Source organism: Squalius cephalus (genome assembly GCF_949319135.1).
Source record: "Squalius cephalus genome assembly, chromosome: 2".
NCBI lineage: Eukaryota > Metazoa > Chordata > Actinopteri > Cypriniformes > Leuciscidae > Squalius > Squalius cephalus.
In genome coordinates this window covers 18,973,405-18,988,087 of record NC_137123.1, presented here as the reverse complement: position 1 = coordinate 18,988,087, position 14,683 = coordinate 18,973,405, and the positions used below count along the sequence as shown (strand labels likewise).

Here is a 14,683-nt window from a genome sequence, read left to right as displayed (position 1 = left end):
ACTTAGTATGATTTATAAGCTGTTTCCTCATGGGGACCAAAACATGTCCCCTCAAGGACAAGGATTTCGGATATTGGCATATTTGTGGCGACATTTTGTCTCCATATCATAGAATACCTGAACCGCACACACACACACACACACACACAATGAGCTACGAATACAGACACTTTTCTACAGTTACTGACCTGCAGTGACACAGACGGACAGTCAAAGCTACGCAGTCTCCAGACTTTTGTCAGTATGGTGATGAATAGCCTACTCACAACAAGAGATTAGACAATAGAGTTGGCTACTAGTTAAGTTGTCACTGGTGTAAAATCATATCAATAATAAATGAATAGCCAAGGATCTCCCTCAAGCAAAGAAGTTTTCTAAATATTTTTTGTCATATTTTTGATGACATATTTTAGTTTCCAACAGATTGATAAAGCAGCTTTATTGCAGTAAAACTAAGTGTAGTATACTATTTTGACATAAGCTATAGCTAGTTACCATAAAGTGATAGAAACAAGGCTTTTGCGAATTCTGCATGGGGAAGATCTAAATGGCTGGATTTGAAAAATCGCAGAATAAGAATAATTATAAATGTGTACTATATTACATGAACCACATTATTTGCAGGAAAATGAATTTATTTTTCCTATTATCATTATTGGTGTTGTTGTTGTGGCGTCATGTCTGAGAAACCCCTTAACTTACCCATGAAAATTACTGTAAACACAGATGTCTATAGGCTCATTACTTGAATTACTAATTTTATTTGACATTGTTTTGTGTTAAGAAAACGAAATGTAGCCTACATTTTAAAACTAACCTATACATTTGACATGAAACAACCGATCTGCGCTCGCTCAAACAGACTTATTAACGTTAACTTACACCTATTAGTTTTATAAAACTATAAAGTCTTTAAAGATTTTTTCAGATATTTAATGATTTCGTTATACAGCTATGTTCCTATTATGTGTTTTTTAAATTATTTATTTATTTAAATGCCAGTCACATTACAAACAACGAACATGTCTAGTCGGTTGTTATTTGTTGTATGCGTCGCTGCGTTGCGTAGCAGCTGCGCACAGCGGATGTCCTCGAGCACATTTCCGCAATGAATCCTGGGAGGAATTGCGTATTTGGCGGAATATTTGAACAATTTATACGAAATCATCAGTCCAGGCTCACGATGGGAACGAAAAGCAGAAATAATATAACATCAACTCTATGAGATATTGCGCTGTATACATTCCGAATAATCCAACAACATGGAGGGCAGACGCAGTCAGGATTCACAATGCGAGCGAACTGACATCGCCAAACTGACGCAGATGAAGTCGAAAGTAAACAGATTGAAGCGGAGCCCGAAAGCAGCGACACTGAATCCCGGGCAGATCCGTAACACAGGTACCAAACCACCCGAAAAACACTCATTATTCTGCTTTTCTGTGCTTTATGTCGCATCTAACTCATGTGTGAAAGCACCAGCCTTTTCTATGAATGTTACATTGTTTATTCCCGTCGGAAAGTATTTAGCCATTCCTGTTGTGTAACTATTTTCGTAATTTTGTAACGTATTTGTTATGAAATTAAACATTTTAATGAAATAGTAGACCAAACTTTAAGCAAAATGCTCTGGTCAAGTGGAGACCTCAACTTGATGATTTACATTTTTTTAATTTTTATTATTGAATCGTGTTTTGACATTTTGTCAAATGTGGGCATGAAACATGTAAGATTAACATAATAGGAAAGTCCAACATATAAAATCACTATGAAGTTTGTAGTTTCTGCATTAGGTGATTAATATGCATTGCAAAACCATCAGATACAGCCATGTTTCTTCACTAAAGCATGTGTTTTTGAAATGCCTGTGTTTTATAGCAGAGTTCAAAACGCCTACACGTCCAGCAAGAGGCCAGTTCAGAAGCCTGATACCTGACGACTCCCCCAGCAATGATCCTGATTCTCATCAAGATATTATATGGGATACGACTTCTCCGTCACCCATTCGACATGGTAATAATGTCTATTGGAATTGTGCATTTTGAAATTCCTCTTTAAACATGCAGTATGACAGAAGTGTATTTATCTTCAGGTCGTGGACAAAGGAGAACTGCAAACGTCAGAGCGGTTGATATATCGGACATTGCCAATCGGATCGCTCCAAAGGTTTGCTCGAGGAGCGTGAACTGCTACAGTGCTTGTGTTTTCAGTTCAAAATATCAAAGTGTGTGTGTTGTCATTTCTTTGATTATAGAGTGGAAGACTAGAAGAAGCAGATTCATCTTTACTGCAGTGGATTGGAGACAGTGCCATTCCCTGCACACCGGAAGTACGACAACCCAAAGCCAAGCCTGTGTCGACAAAGTAAGCCACTGTTCTGTAGGAGGGGGAATCTTTAGGCTAATTTAAATTTTTCATTTCAAAAACGTCATTTTTCTTTTCAAGAGAATCCATGATCAAATTGAACTCTAGAGATTGTTTTTGTTTGCTAGCCACCATTTCAATCCCGCATGTAAATTTAGCTCACATCACTTAACTTGTCACAGATTGATGATGTAAAACTCTGGAAGAGTCTTCTTGCGTGTGTCTGTTTTTAACGTATGTTAAATCGCTGTACAGTCTGATATTAATAACAACTGAAATCCCACAGTGTGACATGGCTTACAGCGTGGATCATATTCGTACTGTCTGATAAACAAACAATCATAAAGGACTACTATAAATCATGCACGCGGCTTAAGAGTGTGTCTCAGTCAGCTCCCAAGTTCAGTAGTCAGGGCACTGATCAGGGAGTCATAAATCCCACAATGCACTGCAAAAATGCTCAATCCACCTTTTTCCTATGACGCTTTGCGTGAATGAAGGGTGTAACTTGCGTTAAACTGTGAAAAAATCAGTGAAGTGTTCACTCTATGAACACAATATTATGCTTCTTTTTAAAAACTGGTCACAATGAGATGACATTATTCTTCTCATCGTTCAACCATCGAACATTAAAAGGAAATTTAAAAGTGTAAAAGCATCAACAAAGTACATTCAACAGACCATGATTAACCCTAAAATGCTCGATTCTTTCCGCAACAATATTACGGATGGGTTAAAAATCACTGTGGTAATATATATTTGTTTTATGTAACATACGTAAAAATTTTTTATAATTGTATTAAATTTATTTATTGTGTTATTTTCTCTTTTTATTTGCAACTTAAATATAGGCTGCAATCCAAAAGATCTTTTTGAATTATTTGAGATGGGCACAAACAGCTTCACATTGTCAAATACTATAATGCGTCAAGGTGCGATGATGCATTTTACATTTTATGCATCAACTACCCATTTACAGTAAAAGGTACAGAAAAGTGCAAATGTATATCATATTAATGCATTTAGTTATTGTCCATATTCGTCTAAATTCTGCTGTTTTGTATGTCGCAGACAGAGCACTGTAGAAGATCTCATGCGGCTGGCGAAGCAGTTTGACTTCAACATGAGGCAAGATGAAGCTCAAGAACAGAGCTCGGATGAACCGGCTTCACATGGTGACCGATACACAACAGCTCACATCGGTTCTGTCATGAAGAGTTCTGCTCTCGAACCCAATGACAAGAAGCCTGTTGATGAAAGGGGGCTTAATCAGGAGATGGAGGATGATCTTGATTTCCTTTTTGATGGGCCGACTCAGCAGCTCAGCGGGCGTCTCAGTCAGGCGTCGAGTTTTCATACTCAGGTTGTCCCTGAGAGAAATGCTGTGAACGCCTGTGATTCACGAAAAGGTTCTTCGTTCTGTACGACAGCAAACAGTGACAGTAAGCAAGTTAATAATGCTGATGATTTTGATGACGATTGGAGCAGCGACGGTTTACTTGATGACTCTTTGCTATTGGAGATGACGCAAAACCCAGATCTGTTTGCTGCACCACAGCACAGTTCAACACAAAAACAAACTCACAAGAATCAAACTGCCTTAAGTGTAATGGCAAACAACTCGCAAGAAGCTAAAAAGGATGTTAAATGTGGCACACTTCAAGGGCAAAAGGCAAAAAGCAAACAAACTTTTCAGCTGGACTCTCGGATAGAGGCGAAGCCTTGTGGAGGGTTGCCTAGAATTGGAAATCACATTGTAAATAATTGCACAAATCAGGTTTTTCCCGTGAGTAAAGCTTTGCCAGTTGCTCCAAGCTGCTTTAATGCCAGTCAGAACCAGCAATATCAGCACAAAACTCAAGTACGACAACATCCGGTTATTCAGAATTCATCTGAACTCAACAATGTTTCCTCAACGCGCAGTTTCCATTCAAACACCAAAGAGATGCTGCCGTCCACCGGCCTCAGTACTATAAAACCCCTTCATTCAAAGCCGCCCAGCACGCACCAAAATCCAAACTCTGAAGGTATTGGACAAAGAGAAGAGGATGGTGTTAAAGGCCAAGATGGCTTCAGTGATGTTTTAGATGAAGACTTGGATTCCTTTTTTGCATCTGATGACATCTGGGATGACGGAGCCGAGGACGATGATCTGTTTTGTGAGGCGTGTGATAATCTTGAGGAGTTACCTGGCAAGTCTGAAACCCCAGACACAAATGGCCAACACAACACCACAAAAGCAGCACAAAACAAACCGTGTGAAACGGCTAGTCAGCAAACTGTATTTGCTCATCCTTATCCACCCAAAAGGCCGACTGTTAATGTTTCCATGTCCAGTGCAAACACATCAGCGTCTCTGTATGGGCAGAAAGCACATGCTGTGAATTCTGGGCCTACAGGACTCGGCTCTAATGTGTCTTGTGACACAATGAGACCATCTGGTCCTTTAAGTAATGGGCCGTATAAATTTAAACAGGTGAGCAGCTCCTCACAGCAGGGTCACGAGAGGGGCGTGTTGGCCGTCCTCCAATCAGATGTGAGAATATCAGACAGTCACCAGTTCAAGAAGCCACACAGCGACTCGTTCAGGTCTGCGCCGGGCCTCACCAAAGGTACATACTCTTTGTTTTATTATGATTGCAAGTGGTTTTTAGGGGTATGATATCTTTAAATGTCTAAAGAACTACAATAGGGTAAAAAAATTAAAAATCTAGGTAGACTTTCACTTCAATCAAGCACATTTTCCAGTTTTTCACAAGGGAGAATCCCGATGCACGGATATCAAAATTTTGGCCGATACGATAATTCTTTATATTTGAAAGCCGATAACCGATATACAGTGCTATGCATAAGTTTAGACACCCATGCTAAAGTTGAATAAAAAGAGGAATAAAAAATCATCTTTTGGAAATTGAACTTAATGCCTTAATTAAAAAAATTAGGAAAAATCCAACCTTTAAGGACACCAATTTTCTTTGTGAATGAATAATGTATCGTAAATAAATAAATGTTCTTCCATAAAATACAGGGTGCATAAGTTTGGACACCCCTATGTTAAATTCCCATAGAGGCAGGCAGATTTTTATTTTTAAAGGCCAGTTACTTCATGGATCCAGGATACTATGATTCCTGATAAAGTTCCCTTGGCCTCTGGAATTAAAATAGCCCCACATCATCACATAGCCTTCACCATACCTAGAGATTGGCATGGTTTTATTTCAGTTAGCCTAATAGCTGGTTTGATTTGCATTGAGAGATGATCTTATGGAAAGTACTCCATGCCAATCTCTAGGTATGGTGAAGGCTATGTGATGATGTGGGGCTATTTTAATTCCAGAGGCCAAGGGAACTTTATCAGGATGCATAGTATCCTGGATCCATGAAGTAACTGGCCTTTAAAAATAAAAATCTGCCTGCCTCTATGGGAATTTAACATAGGGGTGTCCAGACTTATGCACCCTGTATTTCAAGGAAGAACATTTATTTATTTACGATACATTATTCATTCACAAAGAAAATTGGTGTCCTTAAAGGTTGGATTTTTCCTCATTTTTTTAATTAAGGCACTAAGTTCAATTACCAAAAGATGATTTTTTATTCCTCTTTTTAGTCAACTTTAGCATGGGTGTCTAAACTTATGCATAGCACTGTATATTGGCTGATAAATCTAAATCCAAATTTTGATATAATTTTTGAGAGCCTGATTACAAAAACAAAAGTCTCACCATTAAAAGCCATGTACCAAGCACACAATTATAATGTTCTCATTGTAATTTTATGTAGCCGATATGACAGACTTGCGCTGCACATGTTGCACTTTATTGTATTTTCCTTTTTCAAAGTGATTCCAATCATTTTTCAAGCAATTCAAAACCATAATGGCGAACAGTGTGCATCTGAAGTGTCTCAGCTGAAGGAAATAATTAATTATTTATCAGCTTTAAAATATCGGCCAAATTTTCTTATCAGGCCGATGACTATAATATAAAAAATGAACATATATCGGCCGATACCGATATGGTGGCCAATATATTGTTCATTCCTAATATTTAGTCATTTTTATTTATATATGATCAATAGTAATAAACAATATTCACTACTACTGTCACATAAGGTCAATCATTTTACAGAATAATCATAGATTAGTTGACAACAGTTAGTTGGCCAATGTGCTGTACAGTTCTTAAACAATGCAAAAATCAAACATCCATTAATAGTATATATAATATACATATATTATACACTACTGTTCAAAAGTTTGAGGTTGGTAAGATGTTTTTTTTAATGTTTTTTTCTTTTTTTTTAAATGGCTGTTAAATAATTAAACAGAAATGTAATATTTATTTAATCAAATACCCTTGTTGGTGTTATATTCACCAAATATCTGACTTGTCTATTTAATTGCAAACTCTCCTGAAGTGTTGCTTATTCCTTGTGTGTGTGTTTTCTGTAGACGTGTGTAAGTCTGAAGCCGCGAGGTGCAGTGATGCTGAGATCGAGAGGAAGAAGAAGCAGGCTATGGAGAGGCGGAGACTCAAGATGCTGGCCAATCAGAACCTCAGAGCTCCTTTCTGATACAGCGTTACTATGGAGATGTACAACAAAACAGACTTGCAGAGGTCTATGTCTATATAAAGAGTTACACTGTTTCTACATCACAACTAAAGCTGTTCCCATTATAAACAACAAACCTGTGCAGTTTCATGGATCTAATTGTCCTGCATCATGCCACTTGTTTGTGGACAATGTTACCAAAACTGTTGGAATAATGGCTTTTGTTGCTTTAAGGGCCATTCTTATGTGTAGAACATTTAAATGCTGATCTAAGGTCTAATGTTTTGCCATTAACGTTTCTTTTTGGGCATCAGAGATCCTAGATCAACATTTTGTTTTTGATAAACATGTATGATGACGTTCTCAATGGATCCCCATTGGTTACTAGGAAATCAGGGGGAGCTGCCCTTTTCACTTCAGTCACTTTAATGCGAATTTGATGCATTTCTAAGTAAATTGTATAATAAATATTTCCTTCAATCTTTATTTTAAACATTTTATTTTCACAATGTTTAAAGGAAATCACTCTTGTTCAGTTTATAATGAAGAAGAAATTTTAAAAATGTTGGTTGGTTGATTTTTACTGTTTTTGTCAATGTATGAGTCTTTGTAAATAAGAAGCCCAGAATAATAAAGTGACTTCAAGTAAGTGATGTACAGTATTTATTGAGTTGGAACTGTCATTGTAATCAAGGGAATATTAAATAATTTACAAATATCCTGTATTTCATCTATATGCTTCGTTTCAGAGTTGCATCAGGAGCAGCAGATTGAAATGGCCAAACTGACACGTCATCGTAATTCATCTTTTTCAGGTTCTCCCGGTCATTTTGAACATTCATTTTGGAAATTTGGGTGCTGGGGTTTCCAGGCCTGTGACTGCAATTTGCTAAGACTAGTCTTACAAGTCATCAAAATTTTTTTTCTTTAAGACTGTTCATAATAACTAAGTTTGTTACATAAACAAGAAGACTGGTCTAATTTAGTGCCAAAATTACCCCAAGTAACTGCTAGTTTCTGGGTCCCATTGACTTCCATAGTAGGAAAAAATATATACTATGGAAGTCAATGGGACCCAGAAACTGTCTGGTTACTGACATTCTTCTAAATATCTTCTTTTGTGTTCAGCAGAAGAAAGAAATTCATACAGGTTTGAAACAACATGAGGGTGAGTATATGATGACAGAATTTTCATTTTAAAGTGAACTATTCCTTTAAAGGTAGGGTTGGCAATTTGGAAATTGTATTGAGCATTGATAGCATGAGATCCCACCCTCCCTTCAGAGCGTCTCCAAAGCCACGCCTCCTTCAGGACACATGAATCCGCAGAGTCTGCAAAGTGTTAAACTACCTCATGTCTCAAAGCACATAACATTATAATAATAATGAACCTAAACAAATTACAGAGCTCTAGTTGTACCACCTGACTGCTGCAGATTCGTTTTGGTGTTGATAGTGTTGACACTGAAACGCACAAACCCGAGTCTGAGGACGTGAACAGCTCCGGGTAGAGCGTCACGGGTTGCCATCTCTTAATTACAGTTACGACATGGCTTGAAACGCAGCATCAGCTGTTGTTTTGGTTCAGGAGGAACTGTAAAAGGCGGCTGCTGTTTGTGGGGCTCAGTGACTGACGTCTGTCTACAACTCTGCATAGACTTACAGAATGCGCAGATGACGAGTGATGTCGGCGCGAGCAGATGCGCAAAGATATGTAAATACATGTTGACAGGCAGGTATCGGAATGATTGGATGAGCACTGTTGGGTCCTGAGACTTCCACAGAAGATACATGTGCACATTTGAATATTTAGACCACTTCTATTATTGATTGCTATCAGTATGTGAAGAGAGTTTCAACCAGTGTATAGCAAAACGTATTTATAAAACAAATTGGCTACCCTGCCTTTAAGCACAAACGTGCAGGTAAAGGGGTGTAAGAGTGCGTAAGGCCTCTCAGGCGGGCTGTTTCTCATCATTAGCTGTCCTCGGACACCTGCGGCACACATGAGTGCTCCTGAAAGTCGAGTCTTGTTATCAGCCTGCCGGTGTGTAACTGTAGCTAGCGCACAGAACTATGAAAAGCCCCCGCGGCCCGGGATGCGGTTTCACCTGACCAGCGGAGCGTCCAGGCACTTACCTGGACCATGTGTTGACTGAACTCTGATGAGGACAGCATGAATAGGGCCTTCGGTGAGCTTCATGTCGTACATGCTGAGATTAGTGTGTGTTTTGATATGGGACTGACCTGAGGATTACATGGCTGAAGTCAAAGGTCTACATCTGTGCTTCATTAACCACTAGTTCGCTAACAAGTACACACAACACATTAGGTTGATGTGACTGCTATTAAAGCTGAAAAATGGTCTCAATTTACAGCAGTTCGGTAGCTTGACACATTGTTGAGGCAGAACGTGTCTGGTGTAAAGTGGGCTTTAGAATTAGGCCTACATCGGCATGGTGTCGTCATTACAATCGTCATTACAATTATGATTCCCAAGCCTGAAAGAAATCAACAATGATTTACATCTTTTTCCAGCAAGCAATAGCCGTCATTTCACTGTCTATGTTAACTATAGACCCGATATAGTCCGGCTATGAGTGACCCACGTCTTGCCAAAATAACCTTGAATTTGGTTACATGTTGTTTTTGCCAAAATAACTTGCAAGATGTATGATATTCCATCATGTAAGCAATGTGCATTTTCGTTTCTTTGTTATTTAATTGATGGCTAGTTTATTCTTGGGCTCTGGTTTAGACTTCTATTAAATTTTCACTGACAGCCCAAATTTTGCCTTGTTTTAGCCTAGACGTCTGGGCTGTGTTTGGACGGCTATTAGACGTCTTTTAAACGCAAAGTTGCTTGCTGGGTTGTCTGACTGGAGAATTTTGATTTGTGAGTGTAAGCTTTAATAAATTATAAGTCACGGAAGTCCATTGGTCATAAAGTCTGGAAACTTTGATGACAGTGTTTTCTTTCTGTTTGTATTTTATTTAAGTCAATTGTCTAACTATTAACAGCTTTATATATTTTTTTACTTTTTTGATATAATAATATATTAAAATAATATTATAACTTGTTTTATGTTTAACATTATAAAAATGAATCATATTCATTCATTTTATTTATTTATAATGTTAATTATAAAATAGGATATGAATGAAATTCAAATATATATATATATATATCAAATCACATTATGAAATAAATGTTTTTCTCCAAAACACATTTGGAACAATTATTTGCCGCCTTTTATTAAATACTTTTTACAACCTGCTTTTTCCAAGATAACAGCTCTGATGGACAGATAAAACAAGTACCCCATGTGTAAAATGAAATACTCTGCTGTATCTTTAATGCTGTGGGCCTAATTTTCGGCCAGAAGTCCTGGACATCTTGTTCAGATACATGGCGTCATGGATTCGGTCAAATACCAACAGATAAAAAATCAAACCCTGACAGCCTGTGCTAGAAATCTTATAACGGGCCATGTTTGGATCTTCCAACAGGACACTGATCCAAAAACAAACATCAAAATCAAAACAAAAATGGGTCACTGAGCACAAAACCAAGCATCTGCAATGGCCATCCCAGTCCCTGACCTGAACCCTATAGAAAATGAGTGGAGTGAACTGAAGAGAAGAAGCGCCAACATGGATCTGGGAATCTGAAGGATCTGGAGAGATTCTGTAAAGAGGAATGGTCTCTGATCTCTTGTCAGGTGTTCTCCAAACTCATCCGGCATTATAGGAGAAGACTCAGAGCTGTTATCTTGGAAAAAGGAGGTTGCAAAAAGTATTTAATAAAAGGGGACAAATAATTGTTCCCAACGTGTTTTGGAGAAAAACATTTATTTCATAATCTGATTTCCCCCCACTTTCAATTCTTTTACTTCAGTGAAAGGTTAGATTTTTGCTAATTGTTTTAATAAAATATCAAAAGGATTAACAATGCAGATTTATTTTTTTACAGCCATCTTTGATCATATTTACCAAGGGGGCGAATAATTCTGACCAGCACTGTATGTCATACATCTTTCCAGCATAGGAAATAAAGAAAGTGTGAATAATAACACTCTCATATATTTTTCTTATATCTCATAATTTGCTTGAATGTCATTGTAATGTCTGGTTTGTTAGTGAATCAGTTTTATGAGTAGGTTCATTTCAAAGCATCTATATCAACGCGCTTCACAAAATCAGTCCAACTCTGAACGGTTTATAGTGAATCAGTATGAATTTGAATTGTTTTTAAAATCCTTATCATAAATGTCTTAAAACACATGGAAATTCCCTGGTCAAATGTGTGGGAGCCCATAGGAATACTTGCAAATTCTGTGTAAGAGACTGCACCATTTATCCCCGTATTGCATTTTGTTGCTCCATTTAGAGCCTGTCTGGCCTTCCATCGCCAGCACATGGAGACGGAGAGCAGGTTTAAACTGAAGCAACTGGATCCTCACTGTCCTTTTGTCTGCTCGATAAACATGCTTATCAGCAGCCTGTGTTCAGGAATAAAGTCACCTGAGAATACACCTGAACTCCAGATGAACCCGCTCTCCTCTCTGCTTTACTCCGATTCTCTCAGTTTCATCAATTATTCTCCTTCCCAATCAGTACGGACACCGATACAAAAATACCGCTCGCTGTCCCAGACGCCGAGCCTGAGAAATGCCAACCTGTGAGGCCAAGACTATTGTCCTACTGGGGCACAGATTCTGGAAGTGGATCAGTGTCCTCTGGTGTGTGTGTGTGTGTGTGTGTATGTGTATGCATGTGTGTGGGAAATACCAGTCTGTCTCTCTCTCTCTCTCTCTCTGTGTGTGTGTGTGTGTGTGTGTGTTGTAATTGATAGATGTTCTAATTTGTCTGTTGTGCTTCACCTGATGCTGACTGATAGGGCTGGTCTTGAATCTCTCCTGCAGAAAGATCCAGTACGGGACTCGGTTTCTGCAAGGAAAAAAATGACGTGTTGGAAAATGTCTGTTGTAAGTTTACCCTGTGGTTTAAACAAAGTGTCATGCCATGTTAACACTTTTATTTTGATAGTCTGTTGACTATAAGTACCTTTGCAACTACATATCAACTAACTCTCATTAGAGTAGTAGACTGTGCTTAATATCTGCTAACGCTTTATTGTGATGCTCTCCCAACAGACATACTTCTGACTATAAGTAACTTTGTAACTACATGTCAACTTATTCTAACCCTACCAGTCTACTAATACTCTACTAACACTCTAATGAGAGTTAGTTGACATGTAGGTGCAATGTTACTTATAGTCAACAGAATGTGTTACCATCAAACATCAAAATAAAGGGACCATCAAAATAAAGTGAAACCAGTGTCATTACTAGGGTTTTGCATGTCAAATTTGTGGATTTTTGAGGATTTATTCTGAGTCATCAATTAATAGACTACAAAATGTGTTCTGTATGAATATCAGCACATCCATTTGTGTAATGTAAGCTGGTCATCCGAAGATCTCTGATGTGGGCTATAAAGACACTCATTAACACTTTAGTTTAGGGTCCAATTCTCACTATTAACTAGTTGCTTATTAGCAGGCATATTACTAGGATATTGGCTGTTTGTTAGTTCTTATAAAGCACATATTAATGCCTTATTCTGCATGACCATATTCTACCTTCTTAATCCTACCATACCTAAACTTAACAACTATACCTTACTAACTATTAATAAGCAGTAATTCGGAGTTTATTGAGGCAAAATTCATAGTTAATGTTTAGTTAATATTAAGAATTGGACCCTAATCTAAAATGTGAAACTCTGATCCTCTTGTCTAACGGCTAGTTTAAACAAGCTAAGACTAACAAACCAACTTTGGCTGTTTTAACTTAACGTCTTTGCCAGGGAAATGTGTTGTAAAGCAAAAGACTACTAAGATAACCTTCTTTTTTCTCAAAAGACACAACATTTAGTACCTTTTCGATTTGGTAAACGTTTCTATAAGGCGATATTTCCTCTTTGGAGTGATTTCTGCCCGCTAGCGTCTCCTAACGGAATTGTAGGTTATTTTTTCTGTAACCAAATTCTAACCTTCCCTGAACGTTACAGGGAGTTTTTGTTGTTGTGATAACCTAATGAGAACTTATACAAAACGTTATCTAGTGGTTTTAAGTGTTATTCTTATTATAACCATAAACTAACCACAAATTGTTAGCTGGGTTTCCCCCTTTGACTGCATCCTTGACTCACTCAACAACCTTTTGAGTTCGTTAGTTTTTTTTGTGTATCACTGACACCTAGCGGCAAACAACTAATATTACAGCTTTAAGACTTTTAAAGTCCCCATGAATCAAAATTGAAGTTTTTTTGGCTTGTAGTGTGTGTGAATATGTTAGTCTTACTGAATACCTATAAGCTATTGTGCCTCAAAACAATGGCAAAATTCGCATTTAAAAGATAAAAGCATTCAAATCTACAGTCTCAGTCTCTCCCGCCAATACGGATCAATGACTTTGATGGCATCTCTCTGCACTTCAGCTTCTCATCAGATTTTCTGTCCAATCAAATGCTCTCTAGAATCTAAAACTACATTATGGATAAATGCTGAAGCAGCTGAAATCAGTCATTTGTTGGGACATGTTGCACATGTCAATGCACTATATAGGGGATAAGGAAAGATTCAGACAGTGTAAATATGCTTTCTCTTGAGGTGAATAAAGTCTGGTTTCATGTTAGTGTCACGCGAACCGCCACAGCTTCGGTCCAGAGACACGATAGCACAGCAGATCATATGATTAAAGGAACACTCCACCGTTTTTTGAAACAGGGCTTATTCACCTTCTTTCCTACATTTAGATAGGTGGGCAAATGCATTTTTGTCTCAGTGCATGCATTGTTTTAGTTTGACAGGGTTGGCGCTAGCTTAGCTTAGCATAATGAATGGAATCCTTTGTTGCCAGCTAGCATGTCCTGAGTAAAAGTGATATAAATTTTTTAAAAAACCCACCTAATTATTTCTTGTGGCCTGCGTATTCATAACAAGTACAAATAGCGATGCAGATTAACACTAGGCGATTTCCTATGCAGATATTGACTTGGGACTATATTAGGGGGAAGCACAGGCGAAGCACTGCTACTTGGGCGCAGAGATATCATGCCCAAGTAGCAGTGCTTCGCCTGTGCTTCCCCCTAATATAGTCCTTAATATATAAGTCAATATCTGCCTAGGAAATCGCCTAGTGCATCGCTATTTGTACTTCTTGTGAATACGCAGGCCACAAGAAGTAATTAGGTGGGTTGTTTTAATTTTTTATATCACTTTTACTCAGGACATGCTAGCTGGCAACAAAGGATTCCATTCATTATGCTAAGCTAAGCTAGCGCCAACCCTGTCAAACTAAAACAATGCATGCACTGAGACAAAAATGCATTTGCCCACCTATCTAAATGTAGGAAAGAAAGTGAATAAGCCCTTTTTCAAAAAACGGTGGAGTGTTCCTTTAAGTCGGCGCAGACCAGAAAATGTATCAGACTCATTTGAATTCTGCACAGAATGCTATATTTTAAAGCGATATGGAGGATTAGGAGGAGAAACTATTAGAGCTTAGGAGGAAACTGCTGCTTAACTGAGTTCAACGGCTCTCGCAAGCTGTGATATAGACTAAACGCTATTGGCTATGAGGGGAGGAGCTGTTTGATATGTCCCCACCCTGTTTTCCGTGTTTCAAGACAATTCAGTGGGCCTTTAAAAGGATAGTTCACCCAAACATTTTTGGTGACAATTTAAGGTGTGTTG

The 14,683-nt window shown here is 38.1% G+C and overlaps 1 protein-coding gene across 2 annotated transcripts; it reads left to right on the top strand.

Annotated features, from left to right (window-relative positions):
• Window positions 1–1,127: 1,127 nt before the first annotated feature.
• On the top strand, window positions 1,128–7,579 carry etaa1a (ETAA1 activator of ATR kinase a). 2 transcript variants are annotated; one of them, XM_079864571.1, is made up of 6 exons: window positions 1,128–1,401; window positions 1,879–2,013; window positions 2,093–2,166; window positions 2,255–2,364; window positions 3,436–4,976; window positions 6,818–7,579. In XM_079864571.1, the coding sequence occupies exons 1-6, from the start codon at window positions 1,263–1,265 to the stop codon at window positions 6,937–6,939; spliced, it is 2,121 nt and encodes a 706-aa protein (XP_079720697.1). In that variant the 5' UTR covers window positions 1,128–1,262; the 3' UTR covers window positions 6,940–7,579. The 2 variants fall into 2 exon arrangements, with proteins under 2 accessions (XP_079720697.1, XP_079720698.1); XM_079864572.1 differs by having other exon boundaries at window positions 1,173–1,401; window positions 1,882–2,013; window positions 6,818–7,565.
• Window positions 7,580–14,683: the final 7,104 nt, after the last annotated feature.